The sequence below is a fragment of the Leuresthes tenuis genome, unplaced genomic scaffold, assembly GCF_036924035.1.
Source record: "Leuresthes tenuis unplaced genomic scaffold, fLeuTen1.0.hap1 SCAF_10, whole genome shotgun sequence".
NCBI lineage: Eukaryota > Metazoa > Chordata > Actinopteri > Atheriniformes > Atherinopsidae > Leuresthes > Leuresthes tenuis.
In genome coordinates this window covers 11,064,597-11,092,031 of record NW_027325364.1, presented here as the reverse complement: position 1 = coordinate 11,092,031, position 27,435 = coordinate 11,064,597, and the positions used below count along the sequence as shown (strand labels likewise).

The window sequence follows — 27,435 nt, the reverse complement described above, 5'->3', positions numbered from 1 at the left end:
AGTGTTGTATATATTCTCAAATATACATTCAACCACCATTTGTGGTCCTCATACCCAATTATTTTTTCCACTTCTGTTTGACATGTGTTTCCTGTTCTCTTCATCTGTTCTTGATATAATGCAGATATAATTCTAAATCTGACACTTAAAGACAGTCTTACATTGGGTGTAATTAAAACATTTTTACACAACTTTGGTCACTGCCAATCTTCAAATCTGATCCAACAAACTTTGTAAAGACAAAATTTGTTGAAGTTAAGTCTTTTTTTTTTCTTATTTGTAGAATCATGTGAAATCTGAATTCTGCCGTCATAATCACTGATTAAGTCAGTGAATGTTTCCCGGTGATAAACATCCTCCTGTTCACTCAGTCACACCTTTAAAGCCAAAATAATAAGATACGTAATTAATGTTAATTCACAGTAAGCGACCTTATTCTTACCACCTGGGGATATTTTCAGCCCAAATAATTATCTTTCAGTCTTGTAACAGCTTTTAAACGTTATTTTGCTGCTTTTGGTGAAGATGTTTTAATTTCCTTTGTGTGAAATGTGCTTATAAATGAACTTGCCATGACTATAGCATGACTCTGTGAACTCTGACATTTTTAACCTGATTTAACCTGTAAAATGTAAAATACATTCTGGTCCCAGTACAGGGACACTCGGGGTTAAAGGCGCTGGTGGCTCTGAGAGGAACAGCTTTGGCTGTTAAACACCAACAGTGATGATGTTCTTATCTTTGCTGAGATTTCTTGCAAACCTGCAGCTCAGGTAAAGAATTTGACCCGATGATTGTGTTCATGTGGAAGAAAATCATCACCCTTAAGAACAGATTATCTGAATTTCTGCACCACATTTATAAGAAATCTATGCAAAAGTCACAGAGGTATTTCAGCCTGGACCGAAGTGGCAGACAGATCAATACCTCTAATTCTGTTACTGATATTCTACAGAAATGAGTGGTTGTGAACTTGTTGGTAAAGTTTAAGGTTTGTACCTAACTGTTTGTTAGTGAGTCATCTTCAAATCCTGTTTTGTCCAGCCCTGCTCTCTCTGTTGATCTTTCACTGTAAATACAATTATTAACAAAAAGGCTTATTTTAGTTACTGAACAGATGTCCGCGAGATTGAAAAAATCTAAGTTTTCTTTTATCCATGTCTTTGTATCATTGTTCAAATCAACATTCCTTTTTTCATGTCAGTTTCATGACTTTAAGAGTTTGATTTAGAAAGATTAAGGAAGTACTTCTAATTTTATATAACTGGGGACAAGAAACCCTCAAAGTTCTCATCAAAATCTGATAAAAGAACAACTACAAAATAGATCTTTACATAGATGATTATGAGGTTTTACCTGAGCACACCAGAAGTTGCTACAAAACAAAAAAAAAATGTTGAGAAAATACCATGAGGGGATGGAGGAGAGGATGCTGAGCAATTGATGCCGTGTGACAACATATCCCCCTTCTCCCGGGACCTGCAGTCTCTGAACCGTAACCTTCAATGAAAAGCATGTCTGCTAAGCTGTCATCATGGTGATATGATGCGTCAAGGTTGAATAATGTTATTCTGCAGTGAGTTGCATAGATTGGACAGTTTCTGTGGAGCCGAAGAAGCTCCTCTGGCTGGACGCCCGGCCGGCTCTTTAATACCATTGGAGTCAGGTTAAGCAGTCTGAAGGAGCTGCTCATCTTCTCAATCAGTAAGTGTGGCTTACAGGGGCACTGTGTAATTCTGGGAAATTAGTGAAGTGGACTAGTCTATTCTTGAACTGACCTCTGCATATAATACTTGATGTAGCAGAGTAGAGATACCCTATACAGCTGGCTGTCCCCACTCTGAGGAGGGGTAATCTGATAAGTGTGCAGACATACGTAGTAGATTTGATAAGGCTCTGAGGGTATTCAATCGTGGCTTCAATTGTGAGTGACTGTTATTGTTGTTACTGTATGATAGATAGTCATGATGAATCCTTCAAAAGCTGCACCAAGAAACTCAGACTGCTGTGACATCAACAGAGCTGCATGTTTTCTGCAGGTTGTGGAGGTAAGCCTTATATTGGTCCGCCCCTGGTTAACTCATTACTCTCAGTACATATTTTTTCAAACTCCTCACACGCAGCACAATGTAAAATGTGAGGGCATCTCACTGGAGTACACTAACTATGCTCCAATTATCCTCGAAACGATTCCATATTTTCATGGTACTTGGCAGAAAAGCTGTTGGAGCATCTTGGAGAATTTGCCACAGTCCTGTGGATCTATAGTGTTTTAGTGTCTTCTGTCTTTTAATATAATCTGACTCAATGATACTGAGATCGAGGCTCTGAGGGGGCCAGGTCACCTGCTGCCATGCTTTCATCATGGTTCAAGTTGATTCTTCATGACTGCGGCTGTGGGATGAATTTCATGTGATCAGAGGTTTTGATTTAAGGTTTTGTGTCACTGAAAAGAATATAATCTGAAAATCCAGAAACTTGTAAACAGCACTAGACACAAACATACAAATATTTTGTTATGTTTGATGCTAAAGATTTTAATAGCGCATGTGTTCAATAAATCATGAGTTTTACTAAGTATGTTGTACTTTGTTATATATAAGCACAACTTTGTCTCACCTACAGGGTAACATAAATGTCAGAGAAGTTCAGTTCGATTCAGTTTAATTTATATGGCGCCAAATCCCAATAAATGTCATGTCAGGGCACTTCAATGATTCTGTTTCATTGCAATTCAATCATGATCCAATCAAATCAAATTAAAATCCAAATTAGTCCAATTCATACAATGTCAATTAAAAAAAAAAGTTGCCTAACTATGAAAATCAACAGATTACAATAAACAACTTTTTTATTTGATCTCGTCCTGAGTCTGCACAAGTTGATGGTGGAAAGAAAAAAACTCACTTTTAACAGGAAGAAACCTCTGGCAGAATCAGATTTGGGAAGGAATGGAAGTCTAATCATGGACAGATTATTATAGAATTAGAGAACCAATTATAGGGTCAAGTAAGTCATCCTGTCTGCATTTCTTTGTATTCACTTTGCAGCTTTCTGTTCATTTTGTGTTACTGATATTGGTTTGGGTCTTTTTGAGCCCATTTATAATCTATTAAGTGTTGTTGAAATGTCTCTAATATTCTTCTGGCCTTTGTCGGTGCAGTTTTGTGTTTCACTGAAGAATTTCTGTGTCACTGAAGTTCTTTGAGTCTCCTTGAAGTGGTGTTATGTGTCTTTGTAGGTGCTCAGCTGCCTTCAGTTATTTTCTGTCTATTAATTCATCATGAGTCAGATATTTTTTTTACGGTGAAACTCATGGCTAAGACCATGAATAGTTAATACTTAATTGTCCAGTATTGCCCCTCAGCGTCCTTGCCTGCACTGACCCTGCCGTTGTGGCTGGCGCGCTTTTGACTACAAATTCTCTGTGTTTTGTGTAGTCGACCACTATTGGTCTAAGGAATGACAGATTCAGCCAATGAGATCGAGCCTTCTAACATGCAGAAAAAAAAGAAGTTGCCCTATTTCCTCCTCGGCCAGTAACGTATGACTGCGGTGAGTTTTGTTCATGTATTTTTACTTATTTAACACTATAGCCACTATTTCGGTGAAATACTGTACAGTGACATTTACGTATGGAGGATTTCAACGGGGGGAGACAGCTAATGTTAACTTTTAGTCTGTCGCCGCCATTTTACCACCGAAGAAGCGCATCCCGCCCTCCTTCTTGAGTCTTTTCTTCTTCTTCTCCTTGCTATCAGAAAGTAAGCACCACTGGTCCAAGTGGTTAAACGGGTGTAGTCGCTACCCAACTTTGCTTCGACTCCCGCAATTGAAGAGAGAACTGTAGTTTGCATTATTAGCTTATAGGCTAGCAAAGAATGTGGCTGCCACGCCGGTGACCACGTTAAAAAGATGGCCATCGTTGCATGTTAGCAACACTGTAGTCTACAAAGATAAAGCCGCTGTCTCGCGAGCAGCTAACCGTTAGCTTCGGCTAGCTTACATTACAGCTTGCGTACTTGCAAGCTGTTGCCCGTAACCAGCAAATCACTCACACGAAGCTTGGTATTGTCATGTAACGTTATGAAATGTGACAGATCTGAAGTTGCTTTATCCATTTTGTCCACGTGTGACGCAACAGCTTAGTGACATTGCCCTTACAGCAAACACTGTTAGCTAGCTTAGGATCAACGTCCATTAAACCACATTCATTACGTTTAGCTCAACGTGAAAGTCAGCGCCTCTATAATGGTGTATTGTTTGGGGTAAAATGCATGTTTGTGGTCCTGGTTAATAGATAAATGAAGTTGCAGACCACTTCTCACTTTGTTATTTGTTGTTGGATTAGTGTAGCAATCACGTACAAACGGTTTGAAGAGCAACAAGGGGCCATTATTGTTTATATCCCATGATGGCAGTATAGTTTTGTTTTTATCTTTTCTATGCTTAAAACCCTCAAATCATTTTAACGCAAAAACAATGAATAAATTCCTTTAAAAAGTGTTGCCAGTGGAGTAAATGCACATTCCTTATTTATAGAGTCGTTCAAAACATTTTAAATTCATATCAGTAAGACATACCACTGCACTAGGTGACACTTTCCCTCAGAGCTATCACATTTAAAACTCGATAGAAACAATGACTTTAATCATCTCTTTAATTGTTTGGCATTTGCTCATAGTGTCATATTCAATCGCTATTTCTATGTTCTCCACATTTCCAAACCCTCCTTCTGCTTTGATTTTTTTTTTTTTTTAAATAATAATTTTTTGTAAGGTTTAACAGTACAAACTGTTTATAACCAACTGCTTTATGGTAAGCATCTGTTGACATTGAGGTCATGGGTTCAGTTTTAAAGCCAAACAAAACAGCATTGCTGTGGGCACATTTTAGTTTATGGCAAACATATTATTGAGAGACCACGAATGAAAAGAAAGATACAGCTAAATCAAGAATTTCTCCGTGGTGGGAGCTCGAACTGCAATAAATGTGGCGAATATATATTTTTATTGCTGACCCCAGAAACACCATCTTGCTGTAAATACTTTCCAAATGAAATCTGGAAGTCATCTCGTACAACTACATTTTTTTCCAGTTTGAGAAAGATTAAAAAAAAAAAAAAAAATCTATAATAGTTTTTTTTTTTTCACAAGCTGCCTCTGAAAATAAAGCTATATGTTTACAAACCATTTTCAAAGATTTAAATTTGCATTTGGATCTAATTCTAGGGCAACTCCAACGAGCCTGAGGAAGTTGAAATGTAAAGAGAGGGGGACTCTTGTTGTAGCAGTTATTTATCCATCAATTAGTTTTTCTTTTTAGCAAAAAAAATGTCTGAGAATATTGCAAGCTTCATCATTTATGTTTTATAATTGTTTACCCATTAAATTTACAAGCTAGATTGTGTCTAGCATCGATGGCCTTTATACAGAGTCGTCTTTGATTGCTTTTTTTTGCAGTATGAGGTCTGATTGGTATCCAGTGAGTGGAAAGGATTGGGGAGATTGTGTTTTGATTATAGTTACACTCAGCTGCCGCATGTGCCAGACTGCACCTCCACTGGGTCCAATTACAATACAATTGATGTTGGAGCTAAACATCAGCTCAGGCCATGAAATGGCAGAGAGAAAGAGTCTCTGCGAGGTCTCCACCCAAGCAGTAACCTGCATGGTCAAAATAACAATTAGCCAAGGCTCGGCTCATGATGAGTCATCTTGGCAACTTCAGAGAATCTTGGCACTCGTGTCCAAGCTGCCTTGATAATATATGCAGACACTTCCTTTCATCAGGAGAGGGCAATATTCACAGCCTGACTTAAAATGTATTGCATTAGTAGCATTTGTACAAGGCTCACGTTGTGGTCTTGCTCACATATTCAAAGCATGCATTGGTTTAGTGAAATATTCCACCTTTATCTAAATCACTTTTTATTGCCTCATTTCTCATGAAATGTCTTTGATTTCTGATCCCCCGGCAGTCATGGAGAGTTCGTCAGTGTACATGTGCTTCCCCTGCTACCAGGAGTTTAACACCCTGGAGGAGGTCCTCAAGCACCAGTTGACATGCACTGCTGAAGAGGAACAATCGGGCACATCTGGGGCCACTGCTGTCTCCGTTCCTGTGCTGCAGACACAGGTAGGCACTCACACATGCATCACTTTCCCCATTTTGTCGTGTTGGGGAATGGAAAAGGGGAATGAGCCTCACTGTCATGGCAGGGCGCCATGAAATGATCAACTCCACGATCACTAAATAACCCCCGAACCACATCAGGAGAATGACATTGAGGTGAACAATGCATCTTTAGTCATAAGTTGACAAGGCTCTGCTGCTCATTAAAGTAACAGTGACCTTGATGAGTTGATCATTTTAGCACTTAACATTGAGTTGTTTGTAATTATTTACTGTCTCATTTCAAGGTGTCGCCCTGTATTAAAATCTGATTTAGAAGTGCCTTGACATCACACTGTTAATCACAGAATAACTGTTGTGTCTTATTTGGAAGAGAAAGAGAATACTGGAGAGGAAAAATTAGGTGTGACTCACGCTAACAGTGATGTATTTTTGTGTTTTTCTTGACATGACACAGCTTCATAAGGAAAATGTTACTGACGTTACGTTTTTAAAATGTTATTTACACAGTTATTTACCAATTGCAATAGTCCAACTTTTTCACAGTCAGTTTTCTGGCCATGCACATTCTATTTTAGTTTGCCGGTAATTTACAAGCCCATCGTGTGGCTGCTGTGATTTAAATGTGAGTTCGGAAATTTTCTCTGTGGAACAAAATATTTTTACTGTTGCTGACTTGAATCCTTTGTGAGCAAAGCCCAAGGCTGCTAGAGGTGAGAAACATCTCTTTTAGCCAGGCTTCACTGAAGTGAGATACAGTCAGTTATCAAGAAAGATTTTCTCTTTCTTTACCTTTTTTGTTTGATTATTTATTTATTCATTTTCTTGCCTGCAAACCTTTTACCATATTTTCCGGAGTGTAAGTAGCATCAGTCAAAAAATATATCATGAAGAGGAAAAAAAACCATAAATCGCACCAGACCATAAGTCGCATTTATTTAGACATTTATTTCCCAAAGTTTCTCTGCAACACTTCGGCCCATAGGGATGTCAAACGTGAGGGGGATCTTGTCCATGTTGATAATATGATCCGGTGACACTTTGTGTTCAGTTACCTGCTTTCCATGAACTCACAGAAACTGTCGACCTTGGATTGGAAGTCTACTGGCAGTTTCTCACACCGTTGTCTGTGCTCTGATAGAGAGGCGGTTGCGTTGCATGAAGTGGTAACACCAAGAAGGCCGGTCTGCAAAGTCATTTATATTCATATCGTTGGCAAGTACCAGTGTGTGGAGACATAACTGCACCGTTGACAAGCCTCTCTCGGCAGTACGTTGTTCAAGCACCCACCCGTGGACTCGTTCCTCCAGCTCTGGCCATCAGCAGCTTTCTTTGTTTTCTTCATAGCAGTCAGATGAACCTCTGCTTTTTGGCAGTCCCTCACAAGTTTCTCACCCACTCCAAACTTTCTTTTTGCTGCTCAATTACTGTTTTCGGCTGCATATTTTACTACCTGCAGAATAGAATTTTCTTTTTTGTGTTATTTTGTTTGTATTCAGTCTTTCTCAGTTGTCCTTAAGTTAATTTTTCAGTAATTTTTTTCAGTGGTACAGGAGCAGCATATAGTTGTCACAAGCCTAGAATGTTAAATTATATATATTTTGATATATAAGTCGCAGGACCACCCAAACTATGAAAAAAAGTGCAACTCCAGAAAATACGGTATTTATAAGTGCGTTTCATGTTCGAAGAGAGCCGTTGCCCACTGAGATTAAATGTCCCTGTCTGAGGAAAAACTCCCAAGTAATCGATGCTGATGCACATTGAGCAACGTTGAGTGGAACATTCTTGTGTCGTGGACTGTTTGGCACTGTTGTGTTAATACTAATAAAACAAAGCATTGGAATACTGATTTAGACGTCAATTACCATGCTGTTATTAACTTGGTTTTATTTTAATTTTAATCCAGACAAATTCCCATTATTCATTAGTACCACACACACACATCTGCACACAATATACTGCTAAACATATGAGACACAGAAATTTGGAAGGCATTCACAGCTCATTTTTCAGACCCCTAATGTTTACCATAATAAGCTGACAATGGCTGTGTGTTAAGGCCGGCAGATAATTCAGATTTCAGTTTGCATGATACTGCTCTCTGCCTCGCGTAATTGCAGAATAACACATTAGCACATTGTTTATCGGAGTAATGAGTCACTAATGAGGCAAACGGGTGTAACACGTGTGGCTGTGCTGAAAGTGGAGGGATTCCTACATCACCATACATTTTAGAGCACGCAGCAAACAATTTGCAATATTTTGAAAAAGCTTTTCAACATATCAGGCGTTGAACGAGCTGGGTTTACAAGAGTTTAAGTCATAGCGTATAAGGTGGCTTAATGGAGAAACCGCATGGTACAATTTAGTAGAAATATGAGAAGGTACTGCTTCTTGTTGTTTGGGCATTAGTTGGTTGAGTCACAGAAGGAGAAGGCAAAAAAGATTGGGAGGCAGAAGAGAAGCGCATGATAAATGTCCAGACCAGATTGAGGTCTGCGGTGCCACATTTACATGGTCTCCGCCGAGGTCAGATGAATCACCAGAATGTTCCTCATGCTTCGGTTATAATGAACAATCTGTTGTTTTCTGATTTGGGGATCATCATATTCTTTTTGCTTGTGTGGGCGAGATTGTGCGATATTATTCTAGTGTCTCCTCTCTGATTCCTGCTTCTTCAGGTGTGTAAATCCACTGTTTGACTGCATTTGCATTTTAGATTCTTACATGATTCATTCAGACTGTATTTTTGTCTGATGTGCTCCATATAGGAAGTCTTCTTTTGGAGCACATTCAGTTTCACAAAGACTAATAACTTAACTGCAGTTTCAAAGTTGTAAAATGAGTTTTTCAGTTTAACTTTGACATATTGAGCTCAGTCTTGTGATCTAGCTGGCACTTTATTCTTTTTCCTATTCCATGACAGCTTCAGAAAGCCCTCGGGGTTAAAAGCAGTCATTGGCTCTCGTTTAGCAGCAGGGCATGGCTGTCGGAGCTTATGCCCGGTCTTTCATCCTTTACTGTCTTCAACACACGTCTATAAAGCACAATGACACTCCTGACAGACAGATTGCATCCTGAGTTGCCAGCGGGAGGAAAGGCATGAGAAATGCTTAAGTCAGTGCCATCTCCTGATGGATCACTCATTGGCTTTCTCAAAGATGAATCAGCAGGAGAAACACTATAAAACCTGCGTACCTTATGTCTTCTTGGCGCACGCTTTGCCGTAAGTGGGCTTATTGCAAGCATCCCCTGCATTGGCTATCATAATTTCTGTCTTCCTAATGTGACATCAATGTAAAAGAATTGCTCTTAATTTCTCAAATCAATGCAGAGCTCATAATTGTTCAATAAACAAGTCAGCTTAGCCTTTTTAGAGATTTAGTTCTTGAGGAACACGTTGTGCCCAGACCTAGCATTTTCTCTTTAGGTTTTCTTTCTGTTCTTGAATCAATGCAGTAGTTTTGTATTTTCTTTGTTTTTCTTTTTTTTTTTTTTTTTTTAAGTTTAATCGACTGCGTGTGTCTCGGCTAGTTTTTAATTTCTTGTCTTTATTCTGATTATCATCGGAACATATGGACGATTTGAACAGCTTACACTAGAAGTTTTGTACATTTTCTTTGGTATTAGGCTCCTTGTCCATACAGTCGTGCACACACATTACACCAAAACATTTGCGGTCCAAAACGATGGCCAGTGGCAGACAAACTGAGAAAATTGATCAGTTAGAAATGTATCTCAGCAGCCATTAAATTGATCGAAAGAACTTCCGTCCACTTCTTCAGTACTAAACACAATCGGTGAATTACATCGACTTCATCGCATGTTCCTTTTTATTTTAAAAACACCAACGGAGACTGTAGAGTGGAAGGACTTTCCTACACCAAGCTGACAGCCATCATACGTCTGGGGCATCCATCTCTCTTTCAGTGTGTTATTCACTGTCGGACCCCTTTAGACCCCGTTGGGGGTCTTTTTCAGCCCATTCGTCATGTTAAATTGCCGCCGGGTCGGGCAGTGAGAAACATTGCTCTGAACAAACTCTGGAGTAAGTTAATGTGACTTTTACATGTTTCTGAGCTTAAAAAGCATACAGGTACAAAACAATCCATGTGATGTGCTAGTTTGAATATAAAGGCAGGTTTTTGAGACTTTACACATCAAAACAGATTTGAATTAATATTGAACCATGTTGGATAATAAAACGCATGTTTATGTTGTACGTCGGAGTCCAGACTAATTGTTTTCCTTGCGGGTGTGAGGAGACGCAGCAGGGGGTCTGCCATTGCTGCTAGCTGTTTTCGGTGGCTCTGGACATTTGTCTCGTTCACTTTATAAACCTACCACTGTCCTTTCAAGTTAATACCAACCAGCTCACCTGTGACTTACTTATGACAGTGTGGCTGTGACTTTAGTGTCCGTGTCGCTGAGTGAGGGATGTGATCCATCCTGCTGCGGATCATTTCTTTACAAATTGAATAAACAGATCAGCTCGACTCCAGTTACAGTCAGTTATTTCGAAATCCAGTCAGTGTTAGTCATTGATGAACTTTCATTGCATTTTTATTGTAATTTTTAATGTGCGCTGTTAATAGTCACAGTTCACACGGCTTCCTTGGTAGAGTGCTGTGCTGTGCTGTGCTGTACGATTAGTCTCTGACTGATGATGACGGTCTGTTTTACACGAGAGCCGCCGCTCAGCCTGACGTGTCTTCTGTTAATTTCAATTTTGTCGTGTTTTTGTATCCTGCAGCTAAACATAAGCTGTGAAGAAGCTTCATAACCTTTACAGTAACAAACAAACTGAACTTTGACACTATCGTGCACCACTCAATAGTATCATGACACGTTCGTTTTGCATCAGCAAGTCTAAATGTGTAGTGAGGCCATTTGTTAAATGAACAGTTTGGCTAAAGCTCTGAGCTCAGGCCCTTTAATTCCCACTTTTCTCCCCCATTTTGTTCATTCATGGTAAAAGTGTTTTTTTTTGTTTGTTTCTGGAATCTTATTCTACTTAAACTTAAGCATCAACAAACACAACATAATCATGCCGTTCTATATTTAGCTGTACATTGTCTGACTGAAACCATGATCACGGACTCTGGTTTGTCACTCAGCATTTGACATAATATTTGGTTGAATCAAACTAACACAATTGTGAAATTAACACAAAAAAAAACCAAACGTGAACATCTCTGATATTGTACTTTTTCTAAAACAGTTGAGGAAGATGAGGTCACACTGTCAAGTCACTTAAAAACTTTCCGTGAGAATCGTGGCGACATTATATGGCGGCAAAGTGGCACTCTGCTGATAAATCCATGTTAACACTCGAGCTGTAAGGTAACATAGCCGCCGGGTTTCTCTTGCACAGTGTGAAAAGCATTATTGAGTGACAAAAGACTGGTCCAAGTGTTTGGTTTCAGGGTGGAAGCGTCTATGCAGTCATGAGAAAGAAAATAATGCGTTTTGGTTTAGTTTTTGTTGAATAAATGATGACGATGTGTAATATATCCTGTTGTTGTATTTCCATCATTTTAAGACCCTGTAAGGATGAGATTTATTTACTTTTTTTGTTGTTATTTCCTATAATAATTGGATAGTATTGAAAGTGTATTTTCTTTTTTATAGGACTATAACTGCACTGCTCATTGATTATTAGTGCTATTCCATCATTTAAAGTGCTCAGTTTATCAGTTGACAAATCTTAACACAATGTTGGTTATTTTGGGCTTTCCTTCACCTTCGTTATAGTGAAGAGGAACAGCACTGGGCACCCGATATGTTAAAAGGACTAAAGATGGGCTGATGTTACCCGCAAATGTTTGAAAGTCAGGCTTAAATTGAATTGGTTATTTTCTTTTAAATGCACCCAGTCTGAATGTGGCTGCACGGGGAGGAAGCTGGAAGCTCTGCTACTGATGATTAGAAAGCTTCTCCTTAAAGCGTTTTTGTTTCAATGTCAAGGAAGAAATACCATTATTGTTAACAAGCAGTCAATTTTTCATTATAACAGAACAACGAAAGAAAGCAAACTGATAAGAGAAGGGAGACTAATTTTCAGAAAAAAAGACCCCCTTTGGCTCCTTCAGAGGAACACTGAATGACACAAAGCTTTCTTTCTACTTGTACTTCTTACTGATATTGTTTTCTCAGAGTTTAACAAAGCACAAATCAAGTCAATTTGCTGGGGTGGGATAAAGTCTTGTTTTTATTATATACTCTGCACGGTGACTTTGCCAGTTTGCCTGCTGGAGCCGAGGAGGAAGAGTTCCATCAAGGTCTCCTGAATGATTTCGGTGCATAAATTGACTGTAGCTTTCATGGAGTAACGTGCATGTGTAATTATGTTCCTTCAGTTCATGTCGTCAGCCAGTTACGCTGAACAGAGAATTAGCTCACTGGGATTATTGGGGATGTTTTTCATCCTCTGAGTTCAAAACTTCAGGTCATGATCAGGACTGACGTTGATTTTCTGCCCCTTTCCAGTTTTCAGTGATGTACACAAAAAATTACACTGAAGTAAAAATAAAAATGTCCCCTCTGCTGACAGGAAGTTTATGATTCTACAGAGTAATTTACGTCTGAGTTTTGTTCATGATAGGCTGGATTATAGTATGATGCACCACTGGAGTTTTAAAGTATTTCAGAAAGATTTGGTGCAGAAATCCTTGAAAATCTTGCATAATGTTAGTAAAATAATTCAATTTGATCTTCTGTTATTCTCACATTCATGCATGGTGACACGCTCGTGAAAAAAACAAAAAAAAAACAATCGAGGTGTATTGAATGGTAAACCAGCGCAGTTGGATGGCACAGCAGTCGATTTGCAATTTACCTTTGCCTTTGGATTTTTTTTTACCCACTTGGCTCTTTAATTACATGCTTTGCTGTAATTAAAAGGGACTCTGATAGCAACGGTGTTCCCATTACAACAAGAGCAACAAGAGCTCCGTGGAACTGAGCTGCACAGAAGCTCCAAAAAACAACAGATTTTTGATTCCCAGCTAATGGATATTTGTGAGTGATAAATGGCACGCAGATTTCAGGCAAAGCACCATATATGGACTATTAAATGTAAACCAGTGACAGTTGCTGCAGCCTAATTTGTCCGTAGATTAATCGGTGCATGTTAATGAAAGGTGGAATTGCAATCAGAAGGCTTCACATACAACCACACACCTACAGTGTGTGAGCCATGGTTAACTGTTGCAATTGAAGCAGCTCCCGACAACCTCAACCTTGATGTTCTCTTTCTATCATCCAAGTGGATGGAGGGCGCATATGTAAAACCCTGTGGAGTGACCCATTTAACCCTGATGAATCTGATAGTTATCAGCCAGGCCGAGGCCTTATCTTGGCTGGCTGGAGCTCTCGGAGGAGCCTTGGCTCTTAATTCATGCTTCTCTAATTGATCTGAGTTCTCCAACTCATCCCTCATCTGCAAGGAAAAAAAAACAAAAAGAAAAAACGTGGTTAAATTGACTTGAAAGAGAGCCAAAGAGCCATTTTATCTGTTCATGAAAAGAGAAATCAGCAAAAATGAAACGCTGGAAATGATCAGACTTGTGTATCTTTTTCCCTCTTGTCTTTGCAGCAGCATGTAGTAAATATATCCAGGACGATCACAGTCCCGCAGATTGAAGTCTCACAGACTGAAGTCCAAGTGGAACATTCCTCTCTGCAGCACATTCGGGGCGAACTCTGTCAGATTTCAGAAACTGAGAGGCAGTGTACAGACAAGCCCAGAATCCTTTATCAGTGTGGGGATTGTGATGAACTTTTCAAGAGTCTTGACCTATGGCAGCAACACCGCAAAGAAGGAGCGTGCCAGCAGGAAGCCTGTGAGAGCATATCAGAGGCAGATTCACACGTCGAGCCAGAGGCTACCTCAGCTCAGAGCCCAGCTGCACCTTTAAACCCGGATGAAGAGTCTTCTTACTCTCAGACTGAAGGTGGCACAAATCTTGAACCGGAGCCTACACCTGAGGGTAACCATGAGGAGCAGGAGGGTTCACAGACCCTTGTGTCTCAAAGCTCTGATGCTGACGCGGCCGCTTCAGCCTCTAATCCAGATGATTCATCTCCAAGGAGGAGAGGGGCGAATAAAAAACCCAAGCCAGAACCAGTACTGTTGTGCGTGGACTGTGGCTCGTGTTTCGGCCTGGTGTCTGAGCTAGTGGCCCACCGCAAGACCCAACACGGCTTTGAGGAGGCTCTGCATCGCTGCTCCGTGTGTGGAGAAAGCTTTCTTAATACCACGCTCTTCCTCTATCACCGCAAGCAGCACCGGCAGAAGGGCGAGGAAAAAGTGGTAGTTGTTCCTGAAGTGACGCCAGAGGAAATGTGTGTCCAGAGCAATGGGACCGACGAGCTCGATGCGGCACCTTCAGCCACCAGTCTGACCTCCATGTTCACACAGCCTGATTTGTTCTTCTGCACCCAGTGTGGGCAGAGCTTCAGCGATGAGGGAGGGATGGCCACTCATCGTAAGGATAAGCACGGCCTCACTGAGCCCCTGCACAGCTGCTCCCACTGTGGGGAGAGCTTCATGAACACCACTCAGTACCTGTACCACTGGCGTCTGCACCGTTTCACCACAGAGTATGAAGATGAGGCTGAAACTGGCGATGAAACGACTACCACTAAACCTGAGGATAGCCCACAGAGCAAAAAGCGGCTGCTGTCCTCTCCTGCTGGTGAATCTGGTTCTCCCCTAAAGAGAAGCAGGCCTTCTTTCAGGATCCTGAGTGCTAGTGCACTAAAAGGTGAGTGGAAGTAATTTTTTCCCAAAAATCTTTTATCAAATGGAAGTTTATGCCTGACAAACCGTTTTTTTTTTTTTTTATGTGGTCAGGAAGCAAAGGTTCGGGTACCAAAGAGGAATTGGAGGGAAGCACTACAGGAGACTCAGATAACACCAACCACCCTCCACCCGCCAAGCTGTTACAGGACTGGGCTCGAACACCTCTACCTCACGTTTGCCCTTACTGTGGCAAAACCTTCACCCGACGCGTCTTCCTGCGCACCCACGTCTACAGTCACACCGGAGAAAAGCTCTTCACATGCAAGGTGCCAGTCAGAAACTTTAAGCAAAGTCTCCTTGTCCTCAATCCGAGGAATGATTTGCTTTCATATAAAGATCATTTATGTGATGATGCAATGCCTCTAAGCAGAGGCTGACACCATTTGAACCTCCTGCTTCATTATATTCAACAGGTTCTCTGTTGAATATAACTGCACTCACATTCTTAGTATCTGTGGGCTAATTACAGATTTTGTTGAAACGATTCCTTGTAAGGGTTAAAAAAAAACAACATTAAAATGTCTATTAAAAAAAATTTTGGTTAGCAGCACAGATGGTGTGTATGTTTTTAATTAAAAAAAAATTATTTTAAAAAAAGGGCGAAATCTGTAATTTGCCCACAGCTCCTTTTGTCTATTCATTTTCTTAAAAAAACAAAAAACAAAACAAAAAAAAAACTGTTGCAATTACAGCTTTGGCACTAATCCTGATTGTCATTGTGAAGGTGTGCACAAAGTCGTTCACCAATTCCCAGAGCCTGCTGCGCCACAGCATGAGCCACACAGGAAACAAGCCCTTTTGCTGCGATGTTTGTGGCAAAAACTTCTCCCAGGCAGCCACCCTGAAGAGACACCAGCTCATTCACACGTCAATGCAGCCTCGGCGCAAACGAGGACGCAAACCGGTACGGTGTCTGCCGTTTCTCTCCTTATTAAAACTATTTATTATGTTCTTTTAAATTCATCCTTACTGTTGTGTCCTTCAATACAGATGTGTACTTTGGACAGTGAGGGATCGTCCCATCTCTTCGCTTGTCCTAACTGCCCTTCACGGTTCAACACTGAAGATCAGCTGAACCATCACAAGTAATAATTCCCTGCTCACATTATCCAAAGCTGTTGGTGGAAATGACTAAAACTTGTCAGGTGGTTGTCAGGATTCAATCATTTTCCAGCTCTGTTTACCACATAAATGCCTCAGAATTAGAATAACCCAGGATGGGATTTAGATAACCTCTCTCCCTCTCGCCAGCAGCTGTTGGAGATGAGCTGTCTGACTATTGAGTAAGACATTTAACAAGCACACAGACATGTCTGGGTGCCCTTGAGCCACATATGATTGACAGACAGAGGCCCTGTAAATTAAGATGATAATGATAACTACCGAGGACGATGGACAAATCTGGTCCTGTTCTACATGGCTGAGCAGAGGAGAAGGTCTAAACTGCAGTGTGTATATGTGAATTTATACCTTTTTATAGTAGCAGGACAACGCTCTTGAGGATGTGAATTCTCTGAAATTAAATCTAAGCGCAGCCTCTTGAAGGTGATATCTTAAATCAACTGTGCTCAAGTCATAACAAACTTTGGCGTACAGTGCTGTGCAAACATCTTAAGCCACTCCTGTTTTATTCATATACGGCCCAGCAAACTGGAAGTAGGTGTAGCGGTTGATTTAAACATGCTGAAACACAAATGGAAATACAGTATATAAGGCAAAGAGTTTGTACAATTTGAACAAGCTTGAAAGTTAATATTGGATATGAGCATCTTTTATTCTTCAACACAGCCTGAAAACCTCTCAGACAAGCTTTCTGGTAATTTCTTTAAGTAGTCTTCAGGAATAGTTCTCCTGGCTTCTAAAATGACATTTCAAAGCTCTTCTTTGGATGTTGGCTGCCTTTTGTTCTGTTCTCTGTCAAGATGATCCCACACTGCTTCAATAATGTGGATTTTGGTGCTCCGGGGAGAATTCGTCAGTCTTCAGTCTGGTTCTTGTGTAATTTGGCTTTTATTCTGGTTTCCTTTTCTTTAAAAAAATAATGAAAAATCTTTTTTTTTTCTTTTAAGGACACACTGCACATGATACTAATGTGCGAAGTTCTTGGCTCACAGCTCTTTTGGAATCACTTTGTTGGTGTATAAATACTTTGATTTGGGTTTTTTTATATTGTCTTTGTGACAGGCTGCTAGTAACAAAGTGCCTAAATATGCAAACTAAATAGCTTCTTTGCTAAGTTGTTTGTTGTGTGTAGAAATAACATAGGTTCATCCCCTGAGTTAGGCACCTGTTTTATGCTTGAATTGTTTATGCTAGGTAAGTGTTTACTGGCCGAGCAAACAAAATGTCCCCTGAAAATGTTCAGGTACAGGTCAGGTTCAGGACTGGAGTGATGATGGGTGAAAACTCAGCCAATGTCCAAAGAAAACTTCAAAAGACTCACTCAGAAAGCCTGGAGAACAATTTGGTCGAGACCACTTAAAGGATTCCAAGAAAGTCTGGAAGCAAAATATAAAGAAATAAGAGGGGGAGGGGCTTACGACTTTTGCACAGGTCTGTAAAAGCATGTCCCAAAAGTTATTCAAGTCCTACGGTGGTCAGTTTTGATATTGACTCCCAAAACCAGCAGTTCCCACTGCAATCTGGATACAAAGGACAGCTTACTGCCTTTTATGATCCCTCTGTAGATATTTCTTTGAAAGCCTCATTAGGACTTTATGGATTTTGTAGTTCAAAGTCTCTTTTTCCTTTATCTTGGCTTGAGCTTAACAAGTGGAGCTGAAGTTTGACCCTTGATCAGAGTGTTGTATTGCGTTTTGAGGCAGCTACATTCATGCAACATCGTGGATCTGAAAGCTTAAGAATTGATCTAGCCAGACTGTAAAATGTATCTGTGTCACAGGTGACCTATAACAGTGGCTGTGGGCTAGTTTTAATCAACCAGATGGCTTCTTAAGAGGTTAGCGTAGATGCTTTTAGCATCAGATATATCTTAAAGGTAATTAAGGCTGTTTTTTTTTTTTTTTCTCTAATCTTCTCCTGCCTGGCTCTGGCAGATATGATTTTATCAACTAGCTTCACTCCATTGATCTGATTAGTTACAGCAAGTTTTTATTTTTATTTTTAGCCATAAACAGATGGTTCATCTCGTCACCTGCCAGTTTTTTATTTATTTATTTTTTTAAAGTGCTTTGGAAACACTCTCCGATGATGAATACCCAGATGTTCCAGTGTTAGAACATCTCTGGTGTGTCAGGTTAAGGGAAGAACGTGCACGGGTGTAAAGGAAAGGATGGGCGAGTCAAAACAACATTATGATACAAAGAGCAGCACAATAATACTCATGTCCTCCTGTTTTCATAATCATTGGAGGCCAAAAGAAAATCTATTTAGAAATGAAATTAGGTTAATTGTACTTCCCAATATTCAGTCTACTCTTGTCAAAGATGAAGTAGCATCTTCACATTCGCAGCCTGCAGTTGATTTTCATTTGCATTTCAAATGACTTGAACGATTCAGTGATTATCAAAATGACAAATCAATTAATCAGCTACCGCTTTAGCTCCATTGAGCGCACGCATACTTTCATGTCTCTCCTGCTCATGAAGGAACATCTGGAGGGAGAGTTGGCGCTGACTGAGGCTGCCGCTCAGGCTCAGCTGTCCCTGATATTGATTTCTGTTGTCTTTCTAACTGATGACAGAAGCAGTCTGGCCTTTTTACACTGAACACACTGGCCATGAACGGTCCTTACACGCCATCCTTTGCAACCTTGCTCTACTTTTAAATGTGTGGCTGAATACCTCTGCAGTGACATTACCTAAAGCAGCAGGATTTCATAACTATATCATATATTTGTGGGAGGATATTGTTTTTTGTTTTTTTTTCCCAACTTAAAATCCTCCATGTCCGCTCTGATTATGAGAAACTGCTGGATTAGCAGCTTTTCTTTCTCCTTTTTGTTCTCCACGCTGTGAAAGAAGGCTTGATGCAGCATTAGGTGAATACAACCTAACACTTTTCTCCTCCCCTAAGGCTATACACAGAGTAACATTATGCAATGGATAAATATAGTCTTTCATGTCCTAACTCTGACTCCTCCCAGTTTACTGCTGTTCTTTTATCTTCAGCCGTTATACACTCGGCTAATGCCCCTTATTTGAAATGGAGAGCACAAAAGTACACACTCGCTGGTAATCCTCCTACGAGTTTAGAGTGGTCGTAAAAACCAAGACATGAATTTAACTGAACTGGGACACTTTATATTCTGAGCTTCATTTTTAAAAATGTTTGCTTTGGCTGTGTACTGTTTGAAATTCAACTCATCTTTGTTGTCTGTGACTTTAAGCCATCTTATGATTATGTGTCATTCTGAGCACTTGAAAACTCGTATGTTTGAACAGATTGCTCCACACCAGCCACCCTTTCCCTTGCCCTGAGTGTGGAGAGGCGTTTAAACGCAGGAAAGACCTGGACCTGCACTCCCTCATGCATCAAGGTGAGATCAGTCGGCTTTGCAGGGACGATGTAAGTCATCTGAACTGGAATGTGTTTTCTTTTGTTGTTGTTATCAAATCTTTGTTTACATTTGTCACATTTTCCTCTGCTGGACATCGTTTGTCTTAATCTTTGACGAGTGTTTCCGTGTCGGTGGGAAAAAGTGACAAATTGCGATGAACCCAACAAGCAACCAAATGAAAGCAGATCTCGTGCCTCGCTGTAACGGAAACCAATTAGAGATGATATTCTTATCTGTACGGCGTAAACCGAATCACTACGTCGGTGATAAATGACCACACGGGCTTGCCTGGGTGACCTATGTTTATTTATACACATGCATCCATGGTATATGTACAGTGTTCCTCTGATGCTTTCGGTCACTGACTCTCAATTGATTTGTGTGCTGTGAAGAATGGAGGTGGAAGGTGGAGGTAAATGAACTGGGTCAACATGTTGACACCTCATCTTAATCATGTGGGTGTTGGCATGGTAACCTCATTAGTTAGGCCTGAGGAGTATGTCACAGCAGAGGTCAGAGGTATGCGTGTCTGCTGAGAAAGATGATGGGAGATATTGATCTATTGATCGGTCCAGGGCTATAAGCCGAGTTTGTCCTTATTAAAGGTTTAATTAGAGGGTCCCAGCAGGGAGCAGTCGATCCCCCACCAACAGGATACACAGTGCAGATGGTTAGCAGATTGTAAGATATTGGCGTGATGGCCTTTGGACACACTGATGAACTCTTACTGTAAGCAGTTTCTCAGCCAGCAAGAGTTTGGTTTGCTCTGCCAAAATGTAACTGGGGCACCAGCTGTATAAAGAGATGAATCAATTAGCTGATGAATTGTAAATATAAAAATTTCTACTACTTTCTAATGTTTGATAGCCTAAACAGCTATTCGGTTAACCCGCTAAATAATTACAAACCTCATTGAATACCGAAAAGTGTAAAATAACCAAAAAATGTTAATTATTTTTTGTTTGATCGTAACCAGTCACACATAAATCATCATTTCAAAAGGGCTAAAGGTTCCTTGAGCCAGAGGAAAAGTAACCGACAGAAGTGATGAATAGTCAGGGAAAAACTTAAAGGTAGCATGATATATTACGGCAAAGAACAGCAACGTACCATTCTGATGCTTTTTCTTTTTTTAACACAGTCCTTATTCTTTCAGCTACGTTTAAGTGTAAAACTGCAATTTTCTTTCCTTCTCTGCCACCGATTGTGGTCAAACTCACAGCCCCAAGGTCTAATCTTTCAGAAAAATATATCGATGAGAGGTATTTCCTCTCCTTGTTTGCTGCAGGGATGGACATTTATGAAGTTTCTCTTCTGCAGAAAATGCCAGGCTGTGTTCCAAAAAGATGTTTTTCCCTCTCAAAGAGTCTCTAAAGTTTCTAAATCTAGCAAGAAAATATTAAAATGGCACAAATCCCTCCTTCTCCCCTTCTACGCATGATGATTTCATTCAGTTTGTGAATGACGAGGACAGATTTGACCATTTTTAAATGGTTAAAAAAGAAATAGCAACAGGATGATGAAATGTTATGGTTCAGTCAGTAGGACATCCACAGGGAACGGCAGAAAATCATTACAGCTGGATTCAACATGTTTGTAGATTTCCACGATAAAGCCGGTATATAAATGTTCTGAAACATCTGGGTTTTCTGGGTGAATTTGATGATCGATTAAACAGATGTTAGTTCACGCTCCACATTTGTTGGGATGCATTAGTTCAGTTGAACTCTTCCTGTCTTTACACTTTTTAAACAACCATTAAACACAGGCAAATGATTTTACACAGGAAAAACTGGCAGCATGAACGTGTGTTGCCCATCGCCAGCCATTTGTCTGCGAACCACCTGCCACTACACGATTGTTGGCGCGGCGTCAAGCAATCGCCGAGCTCCAATCGGCCATCGGATAATAACACGGAGAGTCTGACCACCTGTTTAAAAACTTTTCCATTACAGACAAGCAGCCAGCAACTTGCCCTCACTGTTCATCCCAGTTTATCAACCAGTCAGTCCTGGAAATCCACCTGCAGCGTTGTCCTAGCACAGAGGAGGAGAAGAATACCGGCCGTGGGCGCGGTCAGGGCCGTGGCCGCTGCACCGGACAGGTTGGAAACACAAAATCAGTCTAATTTTTTTCATTTAAGAAGGAAAATCCTGCTAAAATGACAACGATGACCTTTAATGAAGGTCTCCAGTTGGAATCGAACTCTGACATTGTGACTGCGTCACAGTTTGACCACAAAGACACTCCTTTCATTTCTGATCCCCATCTCATTACCCTTTGTGTGCGTGTCTCCTACGTATTCTCCCCCCCCCCCCCCGGCGTGTCTTTATTCCACCCACAGATCGAGTGCGACCTTTGCGGCCACCGCTGCATGACCCAAGAGGGCCTTGACCTCCATCGACTATCCCACACAGGCCAGACCCCGCTCAAATGCCCAGTGAGGCCCTGCCGCCGCCGATTTACCTCCAACAATGCCCTTGAGGAGCATGTGCTGGCTCATTTCCAGGGAACACTCAGCAAGTCCAAAAACCGACCCCGCTTCCGCTGCGAGATTTGCCTCAAGGAATTTGCCTACAATTCCACCTTCAGTGTTCACATGAGGACACATACTGATGAGAGGCCCTTTGAGGTAAGAAATGTCGTAATGTGCGTGTGGTTGCATAAAAACTCGGTCACTCTCAGCTCTCATTATGATATTTTGCCGCCTTTATAGACCGCATTAAAATCTGTATCTCAAACAGATCCAGAGCTGCCTACAGCAGCCTGTAGCCATGACTGTCTCTCAGGTTCCAGACCATGGCCATTTGTGCAGTTTGTGTCCTGGGGGTGATTCCTCCCTCCCTGTGTACCTGTGATTAATGGCAGGGCTGACTTAGGGCCTGTCAGCTCCCCTCTGTGCCCGTTACTATTCTGGGATTCTTTCCTTCTCTCTCTGCTGCTTTTGTGACGGGGTAGGACATCAACCATAGACCCACCCGAACAAATCTCAGCATGCCGGCTTTTAGGAAATGATTTCATCTTTGTGGCTTGGCTTTGAATTGTATCTATCTGGCAGGCTAAGGACAGAGGTTCACAGAGCACACAGTCAGTTATGTGCATGAATTTTAATTCCTATCAAATATACACCGTGTTCCTGGAGCAGCACAAGGATTTGCTTTATATGTAGCGCAGAAGTAAGTTGATCAGAATATACATTTCAGACATGCTTGAACTGCAAATCTGTCACTAGATATTCCAGTTTCAGTTTGAGCGGCCTCAGTGGGAATCAAAGTGAAGCTCAATGTCATCCTTTAGTCGGGTGTTTTGGAAAAGCTGCTTGCAGCTGATATTCTGCACTCAGGTGTGAGCAGGCAGAGAGCGAATATCGCTGTGGCAGAGCAGGTACGGCTGTTGAATTTTTTATTACTGATGCGATTAGTAGAAAATGGTTCAACCTCCAGCTCTTTGCCAGCATTTCTTGTAGTACAGCTAATCACACTCTGTGTAATTGATTATACTCACGTGTTGTGCTGCAATAATTAGTTGGTAATTGATTATTGAACGACGGCGTATTAATCAACCGATGACTAAGCAGAAAAGGACAAATATTTGCTGCTTTCACTCATGAAAATATTTGCTAGTTTTATGTTAAACCCAAAGACTGCTAAATATCTTTGGGTATATTTTGAAAACATCACTTCATGTTTAAAGGCTTTTATCAATTAAATATTTATGTGGAAAATAGACATTTCTCTTTTTTGTATCACCTCCTCATGTGCCTCCTCACAGGAGGTCAGATTTGTGTGCTGGCAGTCATGTGAGCTTTACTTACTTGCCACCCTCTTGTTTATATGCCACTTCTCCACCCTCCTCCATCCTTCCACCAGTGCGCCACCTGTGGGAAGCGCTTCCGCCAGCTGCCCCATCTGCAGGACCACGAGCGGATCCACACTGGTCTGCGGCCTTTCTGCTGCTGGATCTGTGGCAAGAGTTTCAGCGTCGCTGCCCGCCTCACAGAGCACGCCCGCACCCACAGCGGCGAGAAGCCCTACCCCTGTCCTCACTGCTCCGCTGCCTTTCGCTCTCGCCCCAACCTGGATAAACACCTCCGGCTACATGGGGACCTGCCTCCTGAAGAAGTTGAGCAGGTGGTGCACGCAGCTGAGGCCGCCCAGGTCCAGAAAGTGCTAGAGGGCGCCAAGGTGCTGTCATCTTTGGCCACCACAACTGAGGTTGATTCTGGGACTGTACAGACAATTTATGTGCTCCAGGGAGCTGAAGGAGGCACCGAGACAGTTATGATCCCATCAGATCAACTCAGCGGCATCGACGGAGCATCGCAGGTCGTCATCCTGCCTTCCTCAGTTCTGGGAGCTCAAACCATCTCTGTCCCAACCATCACGATGGATGAAAGTGAAATCACCATGATGGAGACGGGCCAGTCACCCCAACATGCCATCGAGTTTATTGTGGAGGAGACTGTATGAGGGAGAGATTAAGAAAAAAAATGATGGGTGACAATGAGAGGACATCACTTTAGAGAAAGACTCTGATTCAGTCAGAGAATACTGATGTATTGGAAAGTTGGAGTGACTACCTTATACTGTATGTATATAATTTATTAGATGCCTAATCTAGTTTAAACAAATATCCCAACCTGCATAGTAATTTTACAACTTTGCTTGGGTGAGAATGACTTTTGAAGCAGTGTTAACTAACGATTTAAAGGTTGATGTGTTCGGGAGACTCTCTTAGATTAGAGATGTGAAAATCAAAGTTGTGAAATCAGACTTTAATTCAATACTGGCCTCTCTGTACAGACCCTGTTTGTTTGAGTACTCCATGAATTACTCTGTGCTTTCTTAATAATAAAATGCTTTGACTTTTGCACTTGTGAGCGTCCATCATTTTATTAGCCGGCTGACTGGAGGGCAGTGACCCCATCCTATCAAATGGGACGCACTTTATAGGTCGTGCTGTAAATTGCCACCTCTGTCGTCTTGACAAACGGTAAACAGTCTTCTGCAGAAAAACACGAAGACTTCCTCAGTAACGGTCATTGTGTTGCTTTTCAAACGGCTCTTCTCTCTTTCCCAGCAAGGTTTGTAGAAGTGAGAATGAATTGGCGTCATGTATGTATAGATCGGCCTTAATGTTCCGATAATTTGTTGCACGCTACGTTATCGATTGGTTTTGTGCTGTAATCGGGTACAATAATAACGGATTCAGTGAGATTTATGATTTAACTCAAATACAGCATTGTGCAGCGGCAAGTAATGTAATGAAATTATCCAGCACTTGCTGTATAGTTATCAAAAATAATGACCCCATTTGTGTTTGAATGTGAAGAGACATAATGTGATATAAGTTTTGCCAGCGCTGCAGTGGGCCATTATAGGCTTCTGAAACTCTTTATGGCTGTCTCCCACCCAGTGATTGCTGACAGGGGGGTTTGAAACCACACACACACGCAGAGGTACTCAGTCTTAGTTTGTTTTCATGTCATGGAGGCAGAAATGCTGATGATTGTGCGGGTAACTGAAATGGGAAAATGGCAGCATTTCTGCAGAGTGAGAGGCATATCGGGGAAATAGAGGGCTCCCAAGGAGCAAAAAGAAGCCCATGCCAAGAATTCAGCTGCTTTTCATTGCTTTTCAGAGAGCGTCAACAAGCAGCCAGTCAATAAATGCTTGTTTTCTTTGCTTTTTTTTTTTCACCCCTTCAAGCAAAACTTGCAAGAAGATATTCTGGTTGAATGCCTCTCATCATACCTGCTGCCTAACACTGAAGCAGAAAACAACACAAACGCGCTTATGTTTAGGCTGGAGATGAAATCATGAGAGCAATCTGTCTGCAATGTTAATGTCCTTTTGATGCACAGAGGACAGATCGTTGTCTGTGTTAAATCATTAGCTCTGAAATTGTGTTTTGAGGGATTTTGATGAACAGAGATTTTAAATATAACCCTGTTTGCCTGTAAATAGTGACGACAAAAGCTAACTGATGTCAGAGGTTTCACTTAGTTCAACAAGACTCGAAATGCATATTTAGACTGTAAAATGCTGCATAAAGAACCTGATAGTTATGGCTATTTTATTTGAACTTATTCACAATTTGCTATAAAGGTAATGCAATTAAATCACAATGTAAAAATATTGGATAGTGTAATGATAGCAACATTGATCATAAAAAAATGCAATATTTATTGTTCGTATAAACACTGGAGAACTGGTTTTTGGTACGGACACAATTCATTTAATTTAATCTGTTTATACAGTTACACCCGAGAGCCGTTGATGGTTGTAAATGAATTTGATTTGGTATTCACATCCAAATTGGAGAGCGAGTTTAATCATAATGAAATGTTTGAACCTTCTGTTTTAGGGGCCATTGATTTAAAAGCTGTTTCGTGGACCATCGTGGGCTGTTCCCACTGTATTTCTATGTCAGTTAAGCATGCAAAAGCACTGCAGTTTAACTTTAAGTGTTGCCATTTGGAAATGATCGCTATAAATTCAAAATGTGAATTCAAAAGAGCTCCGTGTTGGTGAGACAGGACACCCTGTGGCATGTGGCAGCTAAACAAGCGCATCAGAGAGACGCACTGGTAAGTTCTCAGGCATTAGAAGCTACGGAGGCGCAACAGACGTCACGGTGGTGGATGATTGCTGGATCTTTTTCGTGGAAATGAAAAGAAAAAACTGCTTTACAACATCGTATAAAAAGAAGAACACTCCCCATTAGAAAAAGTATATCCTTATCCAAGAATGTCATGAATAGAAGCAAATACAGAGTGTAGGTGTAAACCATTACGATTGGTTTACACCTTAAGAAAAGGCCAGGTTGCACTTTGGTAAATAATGATAATAATAACAAAATTGCAGTTGAGTTCTGGAAGAATGATGGGAAGTAAAGAGTATGGGGAAGGCCTTGAGCAGCCCATTATGCAAAGCATTATCTTCAGTTCATGTTGTGACAGAAGGCCCGAGCAGCTGGATGAATCGGAGTGTAAACAGATATCCTGACTGCTAAGATTCAGCCAAACGCAGCAATGATGATTGGATTGAACTTCGAAGTGCAGATGGACAAAGACTCAAAACATACAGTGAAAGCAACTCGGTAGTTCTTAAAGTCAAGATTTAATAACCTGATTTCAGCTGTATGGAGCAGCATTTCCCCTCTTATAGACAAGCTAGAAAGGCCAACAAACAAGCAAAAATGTCAGACAGCTGCAGGAAAGGACTGACAAAGTGCCGCAACGATGGAAACCCGTTCTTTGGTGATGTTCACAGGTGCCAGTCAGATTCTCTGCAAAGAATTAAAAAGATGAACACTATTTGTGGTTATTTCAGTTAGCCAAAGTGCATTTTAGCTCCTTTTAAAAGAGGATTCTACATGTCAAACAGCTGTAATTCCAGAAATTCTCCCTCTAATTTAGATGTGAACACCCTAAAAGCTGAGAGTGTGCACTTTAAGCCCACACTTATTATATAACTGAAAGCTGGCAAAATGCTAAAATTGCCAACGATTGTGTCAGCGTTAAAATATTTCCACACCCAACTGCTGTTTGTGTCTTTGAATGTCTGCAGAAAGGTTGAACTGTGAAACAGCTTTAATAAATTGCCATCACTGGGTAGGTTTTATATATATATATAGCGCCTGATTTAACAGGGAATGACATACTGTCATGCATGTAAACAGCGGTTCCATATGTGGTAGATGGTGCTGTTACATTATTCATGTCATGTTTCAGCTATTAAAACAGATATGAGACGAGACAGTTTTATCCGTTTGTAAAGTCAAAATAAATGCACACTTCTGTTGCTGCATGGACCTTAAAATAACCATCAGATTCCATGTTACATGTGAAAAATGAGAAACAAGCACATGCACAAACTGAATGGATCCCTCCACTTTTGGCACCTTTGATTCTCACCTCTTTATCAACCATAAACACTAAAAATACCCAAGTGACCCTCTGAAAAATATG

The 27,435-nt window shown here is 40.9% G+C and overlaps 1 protein-coding gene across 4 annotated transcripts; it reads left to right on the top strand.

The window, feature by feature from the left end:
• The first annotated feature begins 3,483 nt into the window (after positions 1-3,483).
• On the top strand, positions 3,484-24,331 carry znf574 (zinc finger protein 574). 4 transcript variants are annotated; one of them, XM_072393940.1, is made up of 10 exons: positions 3,484-3,555; positions 5,981-6,138; positions 13,739-14,906; positions 14,996-15,210; positions 15,669-15,848; positions 15,935-16,029; positions 19,348-19,442; positions 21,419-21,567; positions 21,808-22,095; positions 23,333-24,331. In XM_072393940.1, exons 2-10 carry the CDS (start codon positions 5,983-5,985, stop codon positions 23,930-23,932), a joined length of 2,946 nt encoding a protein of 981 aa, XP_072250041.1. In that variant the 5' UTR covers positions 3,484-3,555; positions 5,981-5,982; the 3' UTR covers positions 23,933-24,331. The 4 variants fall into 4 exon arrangements, with proteins under 4 accessions (XP_072250041.1, XP_072250039.1, XP_072250042.1 ...); XM_072393938.1 differs by having other exon boundaries at positions 13,736-14,906; XM_072393939.1 differs by lacking the exon at positions 3,484-3,555 and adding an exon at positions 3,667-3,764 and having other exon boundaries at positions 13,736-14,906.
• Positions 24,332-27,435: the final 3,104 nt, after the last annotated feature.